The 21,365-nt window shown below is 56.4% G+C and overlaps 3 protein-coding genes across 9 annotated transcripts in view; 1 reads left to right on the plus strand and 2 right to left on the minus strand.

Moving 5' to 3' along the window:
• MYO1C (myosin IC) overlaps window positions 1-5,241 on the minus strand; it is a 33,041-nt gene extending 27,800 nt beyond the window's left edge. Inside the window, exons 1-2 of one of the 3 annotated variants that reach the window (XM_028835850.2) lie at window positions 4,861-5,241; window positions 4,156-4,477 (exon numbers count right to left, since the gene is read on the minus strand). In XM_028835850.2, the coding sequence (XP_028691683.1) occupies window positions 4,156-4,230 (75 nt within the window). In that variant the 5' untranslated portion in view covers window positions 4,231-4,477; window positions 4,861-5,241. Of the gene's footprint in view, window positions 1-3,357; window positions 3,517-4,155; window positions 4,478-4,860 lie in introns of those variants that run through there. The other 2 variants (XM_077969727.1, XM_077969728.1) reach the window with 2 other exon arrangements.
• On the plus strand, window positions 1-7,255 carry LOC114673032 (uncharacterized). The gene is made up of 7 exons (XM_077969672.1): window positions 1-199; window positions 2,567-2,734; window positions 3,021-3,163; window positions 4,373-4,508; window positions 4,695-4,763; window positions 5,267-5,358; window positions 5,739-7,255. Exons 1-7 carry the CDS (start codon window positions 1-3, stop codon window positions 5,784-5,786), a joined length of 855 nt encoding a protein of 284 aa, XP_077825798.1. The 3' UTR covers window positions 5,787-7,255.
• Window positions 6,307-21,365, minus strand: part of INPP5K (inositol polyphosphate-5-phosphatase K) — a 23,018-nt gene continuing 7,959 nt past the window's right edge. For 3 of the 5 annotated variants that reach the window (XM_077969627.1, XM_077969626.1, XM_077969625.1), the window contains 9 exons: window positions 20,682-20,852; window positions 20,179-20,354; window positions 19,518-19,629; window positions 18,680-18,789; window positions 9,647-9,833; window positions 8,402-8,539; window positions 8,062-8,145; window positions 7,748-7,852; window positions 6,307-7,571 (listed from right to left, as the gene is read on the minus strand). In XM_077969627.1, the coding sequence (XP_077825753.1) occupies window positions 7,515-7,571; window positions 7,748-7,852; window positions 8,062-8,145; window positions 8,402-8,539; window positions 9,647-9,833; window positions 18,680-18,789; window positions 19,518-19,629; window positions 20,179-20,354; window positions 20,682-20,837 (1,125 nt within the window). In that variant the 5' untranslated portion in view covers window positions 20,838-20,852 and the 3' untranslated portion in view covers window positions 6,307-7,514. 5 annotated transcript variants of the gene reach the window in all.

Consider the following 21,365-nt stretch of genomic DNA (forward strand, 5'->3'; position numbering starts at 1 on the left):
ATGCCCGCTGGCGCCCCCGCAGCCACCGCCCGGCGGTGGAAGGAGGGGGCATCGCCGCCGCTCGCGCGCCCCAGGGCGGCTCCAGCCCTGGCAACCCGGGGCCTGCCCCGCCTCACTGGACGGAAGCGCGATCCCCGGGCAGGGAGGGAAGCGGAGAACCGGGCTGGGAAAGACGCCGCGGCTGAGGCTGCAGCGCCAGGCGCCTCCTGCGTTCTCCGCGCTTTTTTAGGTTCCTCCCTTCAGTGTCCCCAGCCAAGCCATAAGGTCTGTATGATCACTCCAGCGCAGAAGAAATCGAGGCTGGGCAGGTGACTTTGTGCAAGGTCTCAAGAGGAGTGGGACTGGAACCCAGTCACTCCAACGCCTTACCGCGGGGCTGCCCTGAGCCTCTTTGTGCGTTATCAGGGCTATCAGGGCTGAGACCTTCAGTGAGTGACACGGTACAGGCCCCTGTCGGTGTCGTGTGATTCTATTATGTCACATGTGGGCCTTAGGAGTGGGCCAGGGCTCTGGGCCTAGAGGTTCTCTGCAGTCCCTGGCCCCTGAGTGACCTAGGAGACTTCTTCCCCAAGGCTGCCTCTGGGTCTTCTCCCACCTGGGGAGGCGTTTACTGGAACCACAGGGGATGGGGTGGCCCAGCACACCTGGGCTATCTTGTGCCCTTCGGATCCTATAGGCCAGGTGCCTACAAGCCTGACTTCTGGGGACAGCGGGAACCTCATGTTCCCCCAGCCTATGGGCACACAGATCTTGCAGTGGGGTAGGGGTGTTGGGGGCTGGGAGGAGGTGTCATCTGAGGCACCCAGGACTGCTGCTATAAACCGATGTCCACCGAGCCCCTGAGGCAGCAGAAAGACCGTCTCATGGTGGCACAGTGCTGGGTGGCACAGTGCTGGGCAGCACAGAGCAGGGACTCAACTTCTATTTATTAAACAAATCTTAGATCTGAGCCTGGCTGCCCACCAAGGACCATTCCAGGCCTCAGGGAACTGTTGTGAAGGGAAATGGGGAGGAGAAAGTGGTGACTTAGGGTCTCTACCCTGATTGCTCACAGGGCCTCAGTCAAGGACTGTCCATTCTAGCTTCACAACCATGGGCCTTCGGCTGCCAGACACCTCTGCCTGGGGGGTCCAGCAAACGTGAACAGAGGCAAGGTGCAGTGAGTGGCTCACGCCTGTAACCCCAGAACTTTGAGAGGCTGAGGCAGGAGGATCTCTTGACGTCAGGAGTTCAAGACCAGCCTGGGCCGCATAGTGGTGAGACTCCTGCCTCTAGAAAAATTTTTTTAAAAAATTAGCCAGGCATGGTGCTGTGTGCCTGTGGTCCCAGTTACTCGGAAGGCTAAGGTGGGAGGATCGCTTGAGCCCAGGAGGTTGAGGCTGCAGTGAGCCGTGATGGTGCTACTGCCCTCCAGCCTGGGTGCCCCAGAAGACCCGGTGTCAAACAAACAAACAAAACAATAAACCCATAACATGTTAACATAAATTTGTATAGGGGAAAAAAAGTAAACGGCCCAGGAGCAGTGGCTCACACCTGTAATCCCAACACTTTGGGAGGCCAAGGCAGGCAGATCACTTGAGGTCAGGAGTTCCAGACCAGCCTGGCCAACATGGTGAAACCCTGTCTCAACTAAAAATACAAAAATTAGCAGGGTGTGGTGGCGCACGCTTGTAATCCCAGCTACTTAGGACACTGAGACAGGAGAGAATCGCTTGAACCTAGGAGGCAGAGGGTGCAGTGAGCTGAGATCGCCCCACTGCACTCCAGACTGAGTGACAGAGCAAGACTCTGTCTCAATAAATACATAAATAAATAAACAAACAGGGCCTTTGACCCCTAACCTGTACTCCCTGTTCAATGTCTTCGTAGAGAGAAGGGTGGCACTTTAAGCTGGTCATCACAGCCTGGCATTAACAGGCCTGCTCTCCTCCCTCCACTCCTCACACCAAGTAGTCACAACCTGCTAAAACCTCACCTCCAGGCTGGGTGAGGTGGCTCATGCCTGTAATCCCAACACTTTGGTAGGCCTAGGTGGGCGGATCACGAGGTCAAGAGATTGAGACCATTCTGGTTAACACGTTGAAACCCCTTCTCTACTAAAAATAAAAAAAAATTAGCTGGGCGTCGTGGCACGCGCCTGTAATCCCAGCTACTCGGGAGGCAGAGGCAGGAGAATAGCTTGAACCCAGGAGGCAGAGGTTGCAGTGAGCTGAGATCGCACCACTGCATTCCATCCTGGGTGACAGCGAGACTCCTTCTTAAAACAAAACACACCAACAACAAAAACATAAAACAAAAACTTCACCTCCATCACTGCTCCTTACTTGGGCCAAAACAGCAGCCTCCTAACTGGACGCCTTGCCTTCCTCCTACCAATCCATTTCTCCTCGGGCAATACAAATCAAAGCAACACCTCATGTTCACAGAGTGAAGGTTTAGGGCACCCTCCATGTGCCAGGCCCATGATTCACACTCACTGCTGCTTACCGGGACCCTGCCTATGAACTCCCGAGACACCCCTGCTGTCCTCAGTTTACCCCACTGCTCCTGCATTCCGGTGTGCCAGGTGGCCCGCTCCAGTCCCCTCTGTCCCCACCCCTCCCCTCCCACCCACAACACGCAGCCAGGAGGAGCCTTCGCACCGTCGCCAGCCAGTCCAAGCTTCAGTGCTTGCACCTGCGGCTTTCCCAGCCCGGGGCACCCTCCTTGCCCACCTCACGGAGACTAGGCTCAGGTGTCACCTCCTCCAGAACCCCTGCCTGATTCTCCCGAACACGCCGCGTCTCCTTATCGCACCCCGCAGGAGTCAGCTGTTTCCCTGTCAGTCCCTCCCAGGAGACGGCTCCCACTCCCTACACCCAGCGAGGCACACGGTGGGGCTCAGTCACCCCTTCCCGGCCCCCTGGACGAATGAATGAATCTCAGAGGCAGGAGTGTGCGCAGGAGGCCGGAGCGTGAGGACCGAGGGCCGCGTGGCCAGCCTCATTCTCCGGCCACACTCGGGGCGCGCTGGGCCCCAGGGGCGGAGAACGGGAAGGGGCGGGTTCAGGCGGCTTCTCCGGAACCCAGAGGCAGAGCAGGGCTGCGGGCGGGGCCCGAAGGGCGCGCGGGGTCCTGGGTCCTGCAGCCCAGGCCGCTCTTCCCCGCCTCCCGCTCCCCGCAGGTAAATCTAAGTCTCCACCAGGCTGCGCCGGCGCCTCCGGGTCCTGGGACCCCCGCACGGGTCCCCCCGGCCGCTCTTCGGCCCCAGCGATCCCCGGCCGTGACCCCCGCTTCGCGCACTGCGGCTCCCGGCCCGGCCGCCCGCTCCCCACACCCGCCCCCCGCGGCCGCCGTCCCCGCGCCCCGAGTACCCACCGGCTTGGCTCTTCCGGCGCGGGCGGGGGCCGGGCTGGGCGGCGTGGCGGGCTCGAGGATCCGCGGCCCGGGCGCACTCTCCCCGCCCAGGGCCCGCCGGGGGCCGGGCCGCAGCCTGTCGTCATCCCAGGCAGGGCGCGCACCCTCCGGCCCCGCCCCACCCCAGCCCGGCCGCGTCCGCGAAGCCTGGATGCGGGCGGCCCCCGCCTCGGCCGGTTCCCGGGGCAGCCGCGTCCGGCCACAGCGAACACGCGCGCGCCCCTCCGGCCGAAGACCCGGCTCCCCGCCGCGGTGCTGGGGGCGCGGGGGCGCCTGACTTTATCCCTCCTCCGGGCCCTTTGCATCTCCAGCCCCTTCCCTGCGGGCCGGGTCAGGGCCGCGCTCCCCGGTTTCCACCCACCCATGTCCCTTCACCCACCTCCCACACCGTCCTCCTGTTCTGAGTCTTGGGAGGTCCCAGCCCGGCGGACTGGAGAGGAGCTTCCATGCCCTCATCCTTCGACCTCACAGCAGCCGGCACTTGCCTTTTGTGCCCAGTATTCACAGTTCTGCCCACTGAGGTTCAGGAAGCTGGAGGAGTCAAGCCCAGACCTCCACTTCCAAAAATCCTGCTGCTGGTGGCGCTTACATCCTTACTCTTCCACTCACCCCGTCTTGTTCAGTCTGTGCTGGCCCCATCCAAGGATTGGAACCCCTCCCACTCTGCTCACCTCTTGCCCTAGGGCTCTGCTTGAGAGGGGCTGCCCGGCACTGGGGAGATACTCCACCCTCCTCCCAGCCCCAAGCATCCCAGCTTACAAGCTTGCAGGGCCTGTGGGGATGAACCACGCGGATGATCTCCCCGGTGGGTACCAGCTCCACTTGCAGCGCCATTCCGCCCTGCGGAGAGCCAGCGCCCTGGGCACTGGGGCCTGTGAGCAAAAGCTGCTGCCCACTGGCTGGCTCTGACCGCTCCAGGAGCCAGGAACCTATGGCCTAACGCCGGGATGGCCACTTGGTTCTGCTTCAACTCCAGCCCCAGGGGATGTGGCTGGTCCAGCGCCTCAGGACACAGCTGGAGCCGTCCAGGTCTGATTGGGAGGCCTCTTGGCCCGGATGGTTGGAGCAGGAAGAGGAGGGGCTGGTGATGGAGGAAATGCCTGTTGTCCCAGGTAACCAGAGGAGCCCATGCAGCCACCCACGGGGGACCCTGGGCTCCAGGTCAAAGGGTAGGACGCCTTTCCCCTTCCCCCGCCACCCCCAGCAGCTCTATGGCTGGGCCCCTCCTCCTGCCACTCTCTGGCACCAGCTAAAGCACAGGGCCCACTCCCCAAACCAGAAGGCATGCCCTCCCCTAGGCCAAGAGGACCCCTCAGTGCGCACTGCCTTTCCTGCACATCCCCTCAACGGGCCGTCCCCCACAGTAGGTGAGCCCCCACCATGAGTTTGAGTGGCCAGGGCTGCTGGGGGCTGGTCGTGCTGGGCAGAGGACGTTGTCCCACTGGGAGAAGACTCTTGTCTTACCCTCCTCCGAGCCTCAGAGCTTGTGAGGTGAGTTCCTGGGTTCCCTGGGTGTGGCAACCTCTAGCTCTGTTCATCCTTGCATTTCGACAGTACCCCCAGGTGACTCCCCACCCCTGACGTTCCTGCTTTTCTATTTTTACTGCTGCTAAATCACAGCTGACACTTTCCTGGCCTGAGACTGAGCCCTCCGGTCTCCAGCCATTCCTTAGAGGAAGTCAGAACAGGGAAGTGGATAGGGGAACAGACCTTTCCAGAGGGAGAGGCTGGCATAGGAAGGGCCGAGTCCCGTGGGCGTGTGCTGGCACCGACAGCCCCATAGGCAGGGGCCTTCCCCTCGGCACCCTTCTGTCTCCCCACAGCTTCCCCCGCCCCGGAAAGGCTAGCAAGCCCTCCTTCCTTCCTCCAGGAAGCACATCTATCCAGGGCAGGCTCATCCCCAGCGGCCACACAATGGCCCTTATCAGCTGTGGAGCCAGGCGTAGACCCAGTGCACACCAGGTCTCACTTATTTCCTGTTTCCACCCAGTGGGTCGGGGTGGACCCAGAGCGGCCATATCCTGACTGGGGCCCAGAAGACGGAGAGCACCCCCGCTTCCCCTTTCCGCCTCTCAATCACTGCTGGGCTCACCCCTCCCTCACAGGAGGCAGGGTGTGTGGGGGCCTCAGTTCACCACGGGGGAGGTGAGCATGTGGGGGGACCCCTGGGTCAAGCCCCAGGGCTGCATTAATCTGAACGGGGAGGCGGGTCTAGCGCAATCTACTTTTTGCAATGGTTCTCCCACAATAATCTTGAGAATAGGGACATCATCTGTATTTTCAGACTACTGAGACCGCTCTGCGGGTGGGTTCAGATCCCTTTCCTGTTCCTGGTCCTGCAGGAAACCACAGGTGCCTGGAACTTTGAAGAGACTGCACCACTTCTCTGAGCCTTGGCTTTCCTGTCTGCCCAACGAAGGGTGCCAGACGGCAACCCTCCCGATGGCTGTGTGTGTGAGAAGGAACAGGCGGGCAGGTGAGGGCTTTGGAGGTCCCTAGGTGTATGTGCTGGGGGCAGGCATAGGTTACCGTGGGGGAAAATTCAGCAAGAAGGGTGTGAGAAGTGGGGCAGAAAGAGAAGATGGTGGCATTCTGGACCGGTTAACGCAGGAAGAAGGCTCCACACCCAGGGTATGCGGGGCAGCGGGTCAGGAGGGATGAACGAGAGCTCATTCAACTTAGCAGAGTCCATGAAGCCGCCACTGGCATAGACGGCATGCTCCACCTGGTTAGCGCCCCAGAGGCTCACCATTCTGGAACCTCATCCTAGCCCCAATCCTGGCCACTTCTGCAAATCTCAGACACAGAAGTCTAGTTGGGATCTCCAGGGCCCCTGTTCCTGGAGTCTACAGCGAGTCCCAGGCCCACCACTGTACCCCCCACCCCCCAATCATCAGTCACACACAAGTGTAAAAGCCACGCTTCTAATTACCCCTGCACAATGTAACAGTCACAAAACAGCCAGCCACGGCCTGCTGGAAGCCAGGGGACAGCTCTTCGTACACAGGCTTGAGGGGGAGAGCAGCTGGAGTGGCCCTGAGTCTCAGGACACACGATGGCAGGACAAGCACCGAGCGGGCTCCCAGAGGTGTGTTCTTCTGGGAAAAGGGCTGCCGAGTGACCACGGCAGGAGGCAAGTGGTGGATGTGGGGACAGACCATGTCCACAAAGCCCCTAGAGAGTGCTCGCTGAAGACCCCCAGGGCCAGATCCTCCAAAATGTCTTGAGCTGGTTCTCCCTTCTGCCTGCCCCCACTTTGAGGTCCTGGGGGGTCCAGAGGGGGGCTGTCGTCAATGACTCTTGACGAGGGTGGTGCATATGCACCTAACCTGACAAGGACCACCCTGGAAAACTCTGTGGCCACAGCTCCTTGACCACCTGTCACCCCTTCCTCAGCCGGCAGGGCGGAGGCATGGGACTCAAGCTACCAGCAGAAGCGAACCTAGATCCTTCCCAGTTCTCTCTGTTCAGGCTCTGGAACTTCCTGGGTCAGCCTCCACGCCGTGGGTAGGGAGGAAGGTTGTGCTGGCCGAAGGACCCTCATCAGCCTCCTCACAACCATGACGTAAGAGCCTGGCCAGAGGGGTCAGACTGCTTTTGCTGAGAGCAGGAATCCAGACCCTCTGTTCACTCCTCCCGGGACAAGCTATGAGATGCCAAGACTCCTGGAAACCAGCACTGCTTGCACCAGTCTATGTAGCCTGTACGAATGTGAGCATCTCCCCGCCCAGACAGCCTGAGGCCCAGGACGGCACGACAAGAATGCAGGCCTGTGCCAAATGGGGCATGTGCCTGGCGGGACTACTTGGGCTAGACTAGAAGAGGGGGTAGGAATCCAGAAATAAGACGCAGAACTGTCCCCAGGTCTTCGCTGTTGATGCACTAGCTGGTTTCACTCACATCTCAGCAACAAAAACCTGTATTTAAGTGGCTAATTCCAGAGATGAGTAGTGGAGAGAGCAAAGGAGTCTGGCTAGAGCTCACTCTGGGAGGCGTATGCGGAGGACACTTGGCTGTCTCTTCAGGGGGTCAGGCTGGGCCCCCAGCACTCCTGGCAGTCGAAAGGCAGAGCTGGCTGCCAGCTCTGGCCTCCTCCTGGGATTCACTCCCATCCTGGCTCAGATCTGTGGCTGTGCTTCACCCAGTGGGTCCTCCCTCAAGGAGCCAGGCGGGATCTGCAGGGGTAAAGCAGGTGGTGGAAGTGGAGAGTGGGCCTTCCTCTGCTTTCCATCACCCCATTCCTCCACTGCAGCGGCTCCTCACGTACAGGCTGGCCCCAGGCCTGGGCCTCAGGGAACCGACGATGGGCTCAAGCCCTCCCGCTCCCGCTTCCCTCACCAGCATCACTTACCTGGAAGGGTCTGCTTATCCCCACCACAGAACGCAGACTGTTGCTGTAGTAACAGAGGAGAAACTCATCTTCAGTTGCAGGGATATTGCTGATGTCGATGTAAACCTGGAGGGGGAGGGGGATGGACAGGACTGGGGTCAGTTCCAGGGCTCTGGGCTCCACCCAGCTCGGAGTGACAAGTTATCCAGCACCCTGTTCCTCCCATGAGACAGGAGTGCTGAGGCGGAGCCCAGCTCGGAGTGACAAGTTATCCAGCACCCTGTTCCTTCCACGAGACAGGAGTGCTAAGGCAGGCCCGTCTGCTGGTGACGTACCTGGTTCAGGTTGTCGCTGCAGGAGACCTGGCTGTCCCCAACCCAGGCGTAGGACACGTAGTCATTAATGTCCCGCAGCCCCACCTGTGAGGGGGAGTCAGGCCATCAGTGGTCAGGGAGGACATGGGATGCTAGGCAAGTCCTAAGGAGAAGAGTCTCACCGCTGGGCCTGGCTACTGTACTGTACGCCTCCCCGCTGCCCTTCCCTGCCAGCCCGTAGCTACAGAACCGCTGGGGTGGACGAGGGTGTTTGTCAGCATCTGCCCAGCTCCCAGGAGCCCTCGGGAAGGACGAACTGGGGGCTGTTGCTGATGGACTCCCTGCCTTGCCACCACATCACCTTGTACAGTCCAATCCAGTCCCACGGGCTGCTGGGGAAGTCCAAGGTTGACGAGTAGCTGACCATCATGTCATTCTCCACGGTCCACAGGTCCTCGGGCATCAGGACAATCAGCGGAGCAGACACCAATGGCTTCAGCTAGACACGGGGGTGGGAGGGGCTGAATCATTCCCTCCTCTGAGGCCAAGTGTTCCTCACTGTGCCCTTCCAACATAGCGGGGAAGGTGGGGCACCCAGAGGGGTGGGCACAGGACTCCGCTGGGCTGCTCCAGCGGGCTTTGGCTGGCCAGCAGGAAAGAGGGCCATACACCAGTCAGGAGGGTGGCCGGCCCTGTCAGGGAATGGCGGGGGTAGGAATGGCGGAGAGCAGAGGCTCGGCTGAGAGGCTTAAGGAGGTGGCCAGGCAGCTGCTGTCAGGCCTCCTGGGTATCTGACCCAAAGCCCCACATGGGGGCTGCTCTGGTGAGAACAGCTGTGAATGTGCAAGAACACAACAGAGAAACCAGTGTGGGCCGGGCATGGTGGCTCACGCCCATAATCCCAACAGTTTGGTAGGATCACTTGAGCCCAGGAGCTCGAGACCAGCCTGGGCAACATGGTGAAACCCTGCGTCTACAAACAATACAAAACGTAGCCAGGCGTGGTGGCACCTGCAGTCCCGTTACCAGGGAGGCTGAGGTGGAAGGATCGATCACTTGAGCCCAGGAGGTGGAGGCTGCAGTGAGCTGTGATGCCACCACTGTATTCCAACCTGGACGGCAGAACGAGAGACACGCACGCACGCACCCACACGCACACGCACGCCGGTAAACCTGTATGAACATGTGAAGGCTGACAGGCAGCAGCCTGAAGGAGGCCAACACCTTGGTCGTTTAGACAGCAAGATACAAGGACGCAGGGGTGGAGGGAGCTCCCATTGCAACTTGATCCAGATAGGTTTAGGACAAATAAAAGAAGTCCTACTTCTCACATTGGGTAATAAGCCTAATGGAACTCATTAGCCCCAAGGGAGAATACCCAAAGGAAATGGAAACCTTTTCACAAAGGGTTTGAACACGTTTTTGACAGAGCCACCAACGGCTCCTAAGAGGAGCTGGGATATCTGACCTGGCAGGAAAGGCAATCATGGCCTCCACAGGTCTCCCCTGGGGGACTGGCTGACATTCGAATCCAGGGATGGAGGGCCTGGGGATGTGGCCAGCATAGCTACTCCTCTGGCAAGTATCAGGCAGCCTGGAAGTTCACCTCCAAGTCGAAAGTGCCGGTGACAGGCTTATGGTCGCTGATGCTGTACACCATGTGGCTGCTGTAGCTCCTCAGAGACAGGGAGAAGTCTGGGGCCGGCAGTCTGGGAGTGTCGGGGCCAGCCTGGGGCTGCCGTTTCAGCCTCCACAGGATGCGATCGGTCCACGCAGGCTTGCGTTTTTTCTCACTGCGGGGGCAGGCGGCAGAAAGAGGAGGGATGGGGAGAGAAGAAAGGTTGGCATAAGAGCAGAAAGGAGCCCACGAGAGCTTGCTGGAGCCCCAAACTCCAGCACCCACTGGCAGCCACAGACCCCAGGCCAGAGCCGGAGGGAGCATGGCAGCAGGCAGGAAGGTGCCCAACAGAATCCAAGGTATGCCGGCCCTTGTCAGACTTAGCCAGGACCCTCTTATGTTCAGCTTATGTTTTTAGGGTCAGATTGTGACTCAGAAACATTTCATTTCATTTGCTCTTTTTTGAGCAAATGCAGCAGTGGATCAAAGCAGCTGACGTCTGGGGTTCTGAGACTGGACAGACCTGAGCTTGAATCTGACTGCCCTGCATACTAGAAGGATACCTCAAGAAAGGGAAGGGAAGCACGTAGGAAATGCTTACCAGACGATGCCTGTGATCTGGACTGTTACCATACCTTTTTTTTTTTTTTTTTTTTTTTAAAGAGACAAAGTCTTGCTGTGTCATCCAGGCTGGAGTGCAGTGGTGCCATCCCAGCTTACTGTAGCCTCAAACTACTGGGCTCAAGCAATACACCTCACCCTCCTGAGTGGCTGGGACTCTAGGTGCGTGGCACCATGCCTAGCGAATTTTTAAACAGTTTTTTGTAAACACAGTGTGTTTCCCAGGCTAGTTTTGAACTGCTGGCCTCAAATGATCTTCCCATCTCAGCCTTCCAAAACGTTGCGATTAGAAGGCATGGGCCACTGTGCCTGGGTATATCATGCTCTCTTTACAAGTAGAGACACAGACTGAGCTCAGAAGGGAAGCACCTTTCCCAAAGTCACAAGCTATTAACTGGTGGAGTCAGGATACAGGGCCAGCCAGCACGACTACAGAGCACGTGCTCTTTTTTTTTTTTTTTTTTTTGAGACGGAGTCTCGCTCTGTCGCCCAGGCTGGAGTGCAGTGGCCAGATCTCAGCTCACTGCAAGCTCCGCCTCCCGGGTTCCCGCCATTCTCCTGCCTCAGCCTCCCGAGTAGCTGGGACTACAGGTGCCCACCACCTCGCCCGGCTAGTTTTTTGTATTTTTTAGTAGAGACGGGGTTTCACTGTGTTAGCCAGGATGGTCTCGATCTCCTGACCTCGTGATCCGCCCGTCTCGGCCTCCCAAAGTGCTGGGATTACAGGCTTGAGCCACCGCGCCCGGCCGAGCATGTGCTCTTAACCACCAAACTAACCTCTTCAGGCCTCAGCTTCCTCGTCTGCCAATGGAGGGAGTAACAGTAGTTGCTGCAAAGGGTTGCTGAGATGACTAAATGAGATCAAGTACATAAAATGTTTAGCACACTGGTTGGTGCAAAATGAGCTCCCCATGCACACTGGCCTTTATGATTTCCTCTTAAGAGTCGACTGAGGCCGGGTGTGGTGGCTCACACCTGTAATCCCAGCACTTTGGGAGGCTGAGGCAGGCGGATCATGAGGTCAGGAGATCGAGACCATCCTGGACAACATGGTGAAACCCCGTCTCTACTAAAAGTACAAACATTAGCCAGGCATGGTGGCAGGTGCCTGTAATCCCAGCTACTCGGGAGGCTGAGGCAGGAGAATCGCTTGAACCTGGGAGGTGGAGGTTGCAGTGAGCCGAGATCGCAGCACTGCACTCCAGCCTGAGCAACAGAGCGAGACTCTGTCTCCAAATAAAAGAAAAGTTGACTGAGAGACCTCCCACCGGGGTTTGGAAGAGGTCATACAGCTCTGGAGACAAAATGCATTCCTCCTCTAGGTAACTGAAGTTGACCAAAGAAAAGTCTCTGACCCGTAATCCAGCCTTCCCAAGCGACTACTGGGGCAGTTTCAGCTTGGCCCGGTAGCCCTGAGTTCTGGAGGTGGGCTGCGTGTGTGGTAGGGGGAGCAGGACAGCTGCTGTTTCTGGGTTCCTCCCCCTTGGTGGACAATCCCCTTTCTTGAATGAGCCCAGAGTAAAACAGCCTGATTGGGTCAATCAATCAATCTGTAGACAGGGTCTCACATGTCACCTCATCTACTGATCTATCCACAGGGCCTCACTGTGTTGCCCAGGCTGAGTGCGGGGCCCAATCCTAACTCACTGCAGCTTCACACGCCTGGGCTTCAAGCAACCCTCCCAGCTCCGCCTCCTGACCAGCTGGGACCACAGGCGTGTGCCAGGGCACCTGGCTATTTTAGAACCTTTAAGGTGTCTTCACTGCCTCCAGAATAAAGTTTAAGTCCCCAAGTGGGGCTTTCAAGGGGCTCAGGAGTCTGACCACCCCCGTCCTTCATCTCACACCACTTCCCCACACCCACTCCACCTTGCTGACTCTCTCAAGCCTCTGGACCTTTGCTTTTGTGGTACTTGCTGCCTGGAACACCGTTCTTCACCAGGGAGAGGCCTCTGCCAAAGCCATCCCGGACCTCATCTTTTTGCTTTTGAAGCATTTTATACCAGTATTATACGATTACACTATATTGCAATTTTCTGTTTCCCACTCAGCACGTCACTTAGTGTGTGAGCCCTGAAGGCAAGGACTTGGCTGTTGGAGTGTCCTGTGTATCCTCAGCATTCACACAGATCCTGGCACACAGGTACTCAATAACCAGGTACACTTACTAAAAACCCAAGCTCAAGCTCGTCCCTCAAAAATGCCCATCTAATGTTTACAGCTCCATATACTCGCAATCAGTTGGAAACACTATTGTTGTCTCCTCTTTTATTCAACTACAATTTTTTTTTTTTTTTGAGACGGAGTCTCGCTCTGTCACCCAGACTGGAGTGCAGTGGTGCAATCTCGGCTCACTGCAACCTCTGCCTCCCGGATTCAAGTGATTCTCCTGTCTCAGCCTCCCAAGTATCTGGGATTACAGGCATGCACCACCACGCCCGGCTAATTTTTGTATTTTTAGTAAACTGGGTTTCACCATGCTGGCCAGGCTGGTATTGAACTCCTGACCTCATGATCCGCCCACCTTGGCCTCCCAAAGTGCTGGGATGACAGGCATGCGCCACCGCGCCCGGCCATGCGCAACTATGGCATTTCACCATGTTGGTCAGGCTGGTCTCCGACTCTGGTCTTCAGGTGATCCATCCACCATGGCCTCCCAAAGTGTGGGGATGACAGGCGTAGGCCACCGCGCCCGGCCTATTCAACTGCTATTTTATATAAATGTTCCCAATGTACTGCTGTCCCTTCAACAGTAAGAGTTAAGTACTCTAGCAACTGAGGAGACTGGCGTCGTGGTGAGCTCAGCCTTTAGAATCAGGGACCAGTTGGGGGAAGATTCTGTCCTGTTAATTAAGAGCTGTATGCCCCTGGGCAAGTGACTTCATTTCTTTAAGCCTCAGTTTCTTCAACTGTTAAGATGGGGTGATAACAGTACTTACTTCAAAGAGCAACAACGAAATTAAAGGGCGTCAAGGGAGTGGTCGAGAAGCGGGAACTCTGACTAACCCTGGTCTGCTTGTTGGATCCTTGGGTCGTTTCCAACCTTTCACTCTTCTAAGGAGTGTTCAGAGGGCACTGGAATGTGGTATTCCCATCCCAGAGACTACAGACACTGCATCCCTCAATCTGCCTTGGACACCAGGTGCCTAGCAATGCTTCCAACTTGGTAATGGGGCTGGGTGTGGTGGCTCATGCCTGTAATCCTAGCACTTTGGGAGGCTGAGACAGGCGGATCACAAGGTCAGGAGTTCAAGACCAGCCTGGCCAACATGGTGAAACCCCATCTCTACTAAACACACACACACACACACACACACACACTAGCTGGGTGTGGTGGTGGGTGCCTGTAATCCCAGCTACATGGGAGGCTGAGGCAGGAGAATCGCTTGAACCTGGGAAGCGGTTTCAGTGAGCCAAGATTGCACTGTTGCATTCTAGCCTGGGCAACAAAGCAAGGCTCTGTCTCAAAAAAACAAAACAAAACAAAACAAAAATTGGCCGGGCACAGTGGCTCACGCCTGTAGTCCCAGCACTTTGGGAGGCTGAGGCGGGTGGATCACAAGATCACGAGTTCGAGACCAGCCTGGACAACATAGCGAAACCCCCATCTCTACTGAAAATACAAAAAAAAATTAGCTGGGCGTGGCGGCGTAACTCCAGCTACTCAGGAGGCTGAGACATGAGAATTCCTTGAACCTGGGAAGCGGAGGTTTCAGTGAGCCAAGATCGCACTGTTGAATTTCAGCCTGGGAAACAGGGCAAGACTCCCTCTCGAAAACAAACAAAGGGCCGGGCATGGTGGCTGACTCCTGTAATCCCAGCACTTTGGGAGGCCGAGGCGGGCGGATCACGTCCGGAGATCGAAACCATCCTGGCTAGCACGGTGAAACCCCATCTCTACTAAAAATACAAAAATTAGCTGGGCGTGGTAGTGGGCGCCTATAGTCCCAGATACTCAGGAGGCTGACGCAGGAGAACGGCGTGAACCCAGGAAGCGGAGCTTGCAGTGAGCTGAAATCTCACCACTGCACTCCAGCCTGGGCAACGGAGCGAGACTCCGTCTCAAACAAACAAAAAAACTGGGTAATGAACCACACGAATGCACCTTCTTTTTTTTTTTTGAGACGGAGTCTCGCTCTGTCACCCAGGCTGGAGTGCACTGGTGAGATTTCAGCTCATTGCAAGCTCCGCCTCCCAGGTTTACGCCATTCTCCTGCCTCAGCCTCCCGAGTAGCTGGGACTACAGGCGCCCGCCACCTCGCCCAGGTAGTTTTTTTTTTGTATTTTTTAGTAGAGATGGGGTTTCACCGTGTTAGCCAGGATGGTCTCGATCTCCTGACCTCGTGATCCGCCCGCCTCGGCCTCCCAAACTGCTGGGATTACAGGCTTGAGCCGCCGCGCCCGGCGGACATTCTTTCAAAGCATTCTCCCTCCCTTACTTCCCTGTGATGGTTGGGAGCCCACGTTTGCTGTCATGTAAGGATCCTCCCCAAGTCCTGACCACAGCCTGTCTTTCCTTCCTCCTCACGACTCTCAGCTCGCCCCCACCCTCCTTTCTTCCTTTTCCTTGCCATGGCCAGGCTGATCACTGGGCACCTGTATTGTTCATTCTTTTTTTTTTTTTTTTTTTTGGGACGGAGTCTCGCTGTGTTGCCCAGGCTGGAGTGCAGTGGTGCGATCTCAGCTCACTGCAAGCTCCGCCTCCCGGGTTCACGCCATTCTCCTGCCTCAGCTTCCTGGGTAGCTGGGACTACAGGCGCCCGCCACCACGCCCAGCTAATTTTTTGTATTTTTAGTAGATACGGGGTTTCACCGTGTTAGCCAGGATGGTCTCAATCTCCTGACCTCGTGATCCACCCCTCTCGGCCTCCCAAAGTGCTGGGATTACAGGCGTGAGCCACCGCACCTGGCCACGTGGTCTTTGAAAAGAATTTTGTAGGGGGAGGGGTCTCTCTATGATGGTGATACCCCACCTCCACTAAAAATACAAAAAATTAGCCAGGCATGGTGGTGGGTGCCTGGCTAATTTTTTGTATTTTTAGCGGAGATGGGGTATCACCAGCTATTCAGGAGGCTGAGGCAGGACAATCACTTGAACCCGGGAGGCAGAGGTTGCACCGAGCCAAGATCATGCCGTTACACTCCAGCCTGGGCAACAAGAGGGAAACTCTGTCTGGAAAAAATAAAACAGTTTGGGCTCATAGTGGCAACTGTAATAAAACTCCAGTGTAATCCGGGACTTTAGCAGGATTCCCACCCTGCCCTCAGCCCTTTCGCCCTCCCCTATAAGGGAGCTAGCCTCTCATTACATCTTGGCTTGGGAACACTGTAGTCGCTGGCCCAGCACACTCATGCTCGGTCACTTCATCAGACCGGCCCCTGCAGGTGCCTCTGGTCAGTGTGCTGTCTGACTGGAAAGCCTGCCCTCTGCTTTCTGCCAAACTCTGTGCTTCCTTCAAGATACTCTCCTGACAGGAAGTCTGACAGGCCTCTCCTAGCGTTAGCTGTCCGCCTCCTTAACATTTGCTCCAACCTTCTGCACGCAGTTCTGGAAACCTTCTACTGACTAATTCCCAGACTTGGTAACATATGCCAGGCACTGTGCTACTCCCAGGGATGGTCCTAAATCAGATCGTCTCTGCTCTCTGGGCCATCACAGTACAGTAAGAAAGGTACACTGTTGCTTAAAAGGTACAGTGTTGCTTAAAAGCAACACTGAGAGCATGGCGTGTGCAAGGCTGGGAGCGGCACAGGGCAGGAAAGGAACTCTCAGTGAGATGGGGGAAGGCGTCCTAGGAAAAGTGATGTCTCAACTGGGTTTTCAAGGATAAAATAACAGTTTCATTAGATAGGAATGTCTCTGCCCCAGGTGGGCTCAGGCCCTGCTCACTGCAGGAACTCCCAGCTGCCTCTGGACCCTGGCCCCAGCCAGAAGTATTTCAGTTACCATGTCCCCTGTTCTTGCCCGGACATTCTTGCATTTCCTGGGCTCCAGCCAAAGGGAAGTACTGAAGGCTCATGAGTCGACAGACACAGATATGAGTTCCAATCCTCATGCAGTGATGAAGTCTACTGCTCCTTACTTATATATTCTTTGAGACTCAGTTGCCTTCTGTGTAAACAGTCAATAGTGACACTGTCTACCTAAAGAGGACATGATAAGAACTGACACAGGCAAAGCCTGGGTGCACGCCTGTCCGCCAATCACGGTGAGCTGTTATTTGGAAATAGGTGTGTGCCTCCTCCTTAGCAGGAGTCTGCCTTCCTCACCGTGCCATCCTTTTTGCTGTTGCTGGCAAGGATGACCATGAATCCTGACGCACAATGGGCTTGACGAAAGCACTGTGGGCTATAGATTCAGAGATCAGTCTGAGCCCCAGCTCTGCCACTCACTGGGTGAGCTCCCTGGGGAAGTCCTTGAACTTCTCCAAAGCTCACTACCCTTTTAGACCCTGTCAACTCCAGCCCAGACCCAGCTTTTTCAACAAACTTCAGTCTCCTGGAGACCTCTCTGGCACAGGGCTGGGAGAAGGGGCCACCTGGCCATAGGGCCTGCCAGCACCTCTCTTCCTGCTGGCAAGTGTTTAAAGAGGAATTTTTTTTTTTTTTTTTTTGAGACAGGGTTGCCCAGCTGGAGTGCAGTGGGTCAATCTCAGCTCACTGCAGCCTTTAACTCCTGGGCTCAAGTGATCCTCCTGCCTCAGGTTTCCTGAGTAGTTGGGACTACAGGCATATCCCACTCAGCTGATTTTTAAATTTTTGTAGAGATAGGGTCTAACCATGTTGCCCAGGTGGGTCTTGAACTCCTGGCTTCAAGCAACCTCTCCCCACCCAAGGCCCCAGCCTGTCCTTACAGCTCCCACCATGACTCTTGTTTCTAATGGATGGCTGCAGAGACTGGCAGTCTCCCTGCAGCTGTCGGTCTGGGCCGGCCAGCCTGTCGCAGCCTGGCCTCTTACCTCCTTTCCTGCCTGCTCTGTTGCCCAGGGTGGGTCCCGTCCCCAGCGTCTGCTGCCTCCTCTTGTCTGGACGGCCCTGCTCACAACCCTACCCTATCTTGCTCCACACTGCTCAGTCAGCTCGCTCTTTCCCCCTTTCCTTGGCAAGGATATTTTGGCTTTGCTGTACCACTTCCAGAACCAAGCTTGAGTTCTACCTCTTGTCCTGCACTGGCTAAATCCCAAAGGCCTGGGCTGCCCTGCTGGCACCTCCCGCCTCCCTCACAGACACACTCCCGCTCGGAGAATGAACGAGCCGCTCCCGCTGGGACAAAGACCCTCATGACATGTAAGGGGCTCTTCCTTTCTTCAAAGAGATGAGGGTCCTTGCCCCAAACTGGGTCAGGGACATGTTGCCAGAAGTTCTTTCTCAGGTTTTGATGGTTACTTGGCCCCTTCTCAGCTTCTTAGAAAGGTTTTTAGTAAATCTATGATGGGAAGACATGAATCTATTTATTTTATAATTATTTTTTTGAGACAGAGTCTTGCCTGTCACCCAGACTGGAGTGCAGTGGTGAGATCTCGGCTCACTGCAACCTCCGCCTCCCGGGTTCAAGCGATTCTCCTGCCTCAGCCTCTTGAGTAGCTGGGACTACAGGCGCACGCTACCATATCCGGCTAATTTTTGAAGTTTTAGTAGAGATGGGGTTTCACCATGTTGGTCAGGCTGGTCTGGAACTCCTGACCTTAAGTGATCCACCTGCCTTGGCCTCCCAAAGTGCTGGGATTACAGACGTGAGCTACCACGCCCAGCCGGCATGAATCTAAAAGTCACAATAGCAGTTCTCTCCCATGGTTACTCGGTGCCAGCCTTCTTCAATCCTCAGCCTCATGAGGTGTCTGCTGTGTCATCCACACTTTATAGATGACAAAACGAGGCCTAACACTTTGTCTAAAGTCAGACAGAGCTGTGCTTTTAACCACCAGACTCATGATCTCACTGATCCTGATGAAATTCTCTACCCACTACTTCACCTTCTCACACAGAACCTGACCCACCCACGGGCTGGGGCAAGGGTCCTTAATACCAGTAACTGGTTGGCCCAAGCTTTCTGCCCTGTTTGGGGACCAGAAGGTCTGGGGTTTCCAGAAGCTGACGTGCAGTCCCTCCTAGGTCAGGAGGCGGCTGCTCCACCCTCTCCTCTAGTTCTACCTATAACACCCCCACCCCCCACACACCTCTCCTGCCTTTGCCGGCACTGGCGTTCCCTCCCACTCTCGCTGAGATCTGGGACGGCTCCCCCAGTCAGTGCCTCATGAAGTGGACAGGAGGCGCCACTCTGGAGAGGAGATGGCTACACGGCTTCCCGGCCCCTAACACTTCTATTCTGAGACAGTGCCCATGCCAGCAGGGCCAATGTAACCTGACTTCTTAGACCTTCTGGCCCCGCTTCCTCCTCACCTGGTGTCATAGTCGTTGGAGTTCCTATCAAACTTGTAGGTGGGTGGGAAGAGCAGGCGGCCCTCCTGGAACTCCCGGAGCAGTGGATCATGTTTCTTGGCAATGCTGAGCTGCAGACAAAGTCACAGTCCCCGTCTCCCTCTAGACTCGACCCAATGGCCCAGTACCACACTCCATTCAAGGGATCAGCACATGCCGTCACAAATGGGGCAAGAGTCAAGCAATGCCACTCCACTGCCCCACTGCCCCAGTGACTACTCACAGCCCACCCCCACCAGAGAGCAGGTGAATCCTTTCAGAAACACTACCAAGGCCTAGGGGAGGCAGCTGTCTGCCGTTTCCCAGTCCTTGGACTGCAGGGACCCGACTTGGAATTCCATCTCTAGTGGAGGTCACTAGCAGACATGTGGCAGAGGGGAAGGTGGGGGAGCCAGGGTCCTCCAAAGGGTCATCTCACCCTCCAGGAGGGAAACGAGGCTGGGGATGGGAAAGACAGACGACAGGGATACGATGGGCTGATGCGTGGTGGCGCCTGGTGCAAAGCCCTTCTGGTTCCCTATTCTTCTTCTTTTTTAAATAATTCATTTCATGCTCTGCATCTGGCTCCCTATTCTAAAGCACACCCAGGGGCCGTTACCCTGGCTCTTCTATGTGAAGATCAGGAACCGGCAGGCGTGGCTGCCTCACCCCGGGACACGAAGCCCTGCTAGACAGCCTCCCCCACCAGACATGGGCAAAGGAAAACAGCGGCGAGGGCATCTAGCAACAGTCTGCACAGCTCACATGGCTCCCACCGTGGGCCCAGATCACCCCCTGGGGCCCTCCCCTCACTTGATACCTGGTCCTTCTCCCACAGGCCACTGTAGCACCGATTTTTAATGGATTCCCGAACAAAGTGCAACCCAAAGTCCTCGATCCGAAAGTTCATGTCTCCAAACCAGATAATGAGGCTTCAGAAAAAAAGGAGGGCAGCCTGAGGATTTGTGATAAAGTCAGGGAAAGGAGATCACCAGGTGGCTCAGCCTGCTCAACCCAAGGGCTGCGGGGGCACAGAAAGCCCGAGGGGCAGGTGAGGCACCAGGGCACACGTGGGTCCTCTGGAACTGTTCTCATGGCTCCTAAACCACCATTCAAACCAAAGAGACCCACCAAAGAGCCTGCTCTGGCAAACACAGAGCAGGCTGTGGCCCTTGCTTCCACTCCTCAACTGGTCACAAGGAAAGGCTGAGAAGCCCTCCTGGTGACCTCAGGAACCTCAAGGGCTTTGACCTGTTCCCAAGTGTTCAGGGTTTCTAGGCAGGACAGAGGGGCTGGAGGAAGGGGCCCCCAGGCAGGCAAAGCGAGGGGAGACAGCAGATGGGCACCAGGGAAGGGGCAGGGAGAGGGTGGGAGCCAGAACACTGACTGACACTGGCTGGGGAACCGTGACGGGGCAGAGGACGCTGGCTTGGGTTAGCGTGGGGCAGAGGGCGGGGAACAGTCTGCAGAACCAGGCTCACTCGTGATCCAGGATGTTGGGGATGTCTCGCCCCTCACAATTCTGCATCTCCAGGATCCGGTCAAAGTGCTCCAGCCGCTGGTAATTGTTGGAAATGTGGGGAGGCAGGTGGCAGTTGATGATGCTGACATAGTAGCCATAAAGCTTCAGGCAGATGTTGACCCCACCTTTGTTCCCCTGGTGGAGCAGGTCAACAGAAGAGTGGGAAGCTACTCTGGGTTGGACCACCCCTCTTTCCACATCCTAGACCTGAGGGGAGACAGTCTCACTTCCCCCAGGGTCTCCCATGGACAGCAACTAAGCTTCCCAGGGTGACGTCTCCATGCACAGAGCCCAGCTCGCGCACCTGGCCTCAGGGATAGCAAGCCCACTGTGAGGCAAAAGAACAAACATGCACTGGGCTGGACAGAGAACCAAGATTCCTTTCACTTCCTTTTTCTTTTGCCCAGCACCACAGTTCCCAGCCCTTCCCAGCTCAACACTCGGACAACAGCTCGCCCTTACCCAGTACCCAAACACCCTTCCCAGCTCATGACTCGGACAACAGCTCGTCCTTACCCAGTACCCAAACAGGCCAGTGGGGGTGGATTTAGTCGACAGAATCTGGATATAGGGCAAATGCTGATATTTGGCAAAGACCAGTAAGAGAATCCCCTGCATACGGACATGGGAGACCTGCAGGAGAGAGAGGGTAAAGGTCGCTCATTAAACCACAGAGGCCAAGTGCATCCCTTCCAAGCCCTGTGCTAGGGACACTAGAGAGCCCTCAGCTACATGCAGTGTCCTGCCCGAGGGTCTACGATATCCCAGTTTGAATCTCCGAGTTTCAAGCCTTTCATTCTTCTCCTCAGCTGCCAAATGATACATGCTGAGGGCTGAGGTTTTAGATTCTGCTCCTAGGCCTGGGGGTGGTGGGGAGAGAAGATAAGGCTGCCAGGGCAGCCTGCCATGAGGAGAGCACCAACTCTTCAGTCACTGCCCCATGGATGCCTAGTCCCCTCTCAGAGATGCTATCCTGAGATCCTCTGGGTACCCTTAGGCTGCAACCCTGGGATGCTAGGGCCTCAAAGAGGAAAGAGAACAGCAGCTAAGGATACTGGCTTTGAAGTTAGATCTGGGTTCAAACCACGGCTCTGATTCTTAGTATTTGACATTGAGGAAGTTTCTCAGTGTATTTTCTCATTGATA

This window comes from Macaca mulatta, chromosome 16 (assembly GCF_049350105.2).
Source record: "Macaca mulatta isolate MMU2019108-1 chromosome 16, T2T-MMU8v2.0, whole genome shotgun sequence".
NCBI lineage: Eukaryota > Metazoa > Chordata > Mammalia > Primates > Cercopithecidae > Macaca > Macaca mulatta.

Bases quoted from the DNA above. Each gene is read 5' to 3' on its own strand.
- LOC114673032 (XM_077969672.1), top strand. From the start codon at position 1: ATGCCCGCTGGCGCCCCCGCAGCCACCGCCCGGCGGTGGAAGGAGGGG. The intron at 3,164-4,372 runs GTAAATCTAAGT...CTTCAACTCCAG, and splicing joins CCGCCTCCCGCTCCCCGCAG to CCCCAGGGGATGTGGCTGGT. The intron at 5,359-5,738 runs GTCTCACTTATT...CTGGTCCTGCAG, and splicing joins GTAGACCCAGTGCACACCAG to GAAACCACAGGTGCCTGGAA.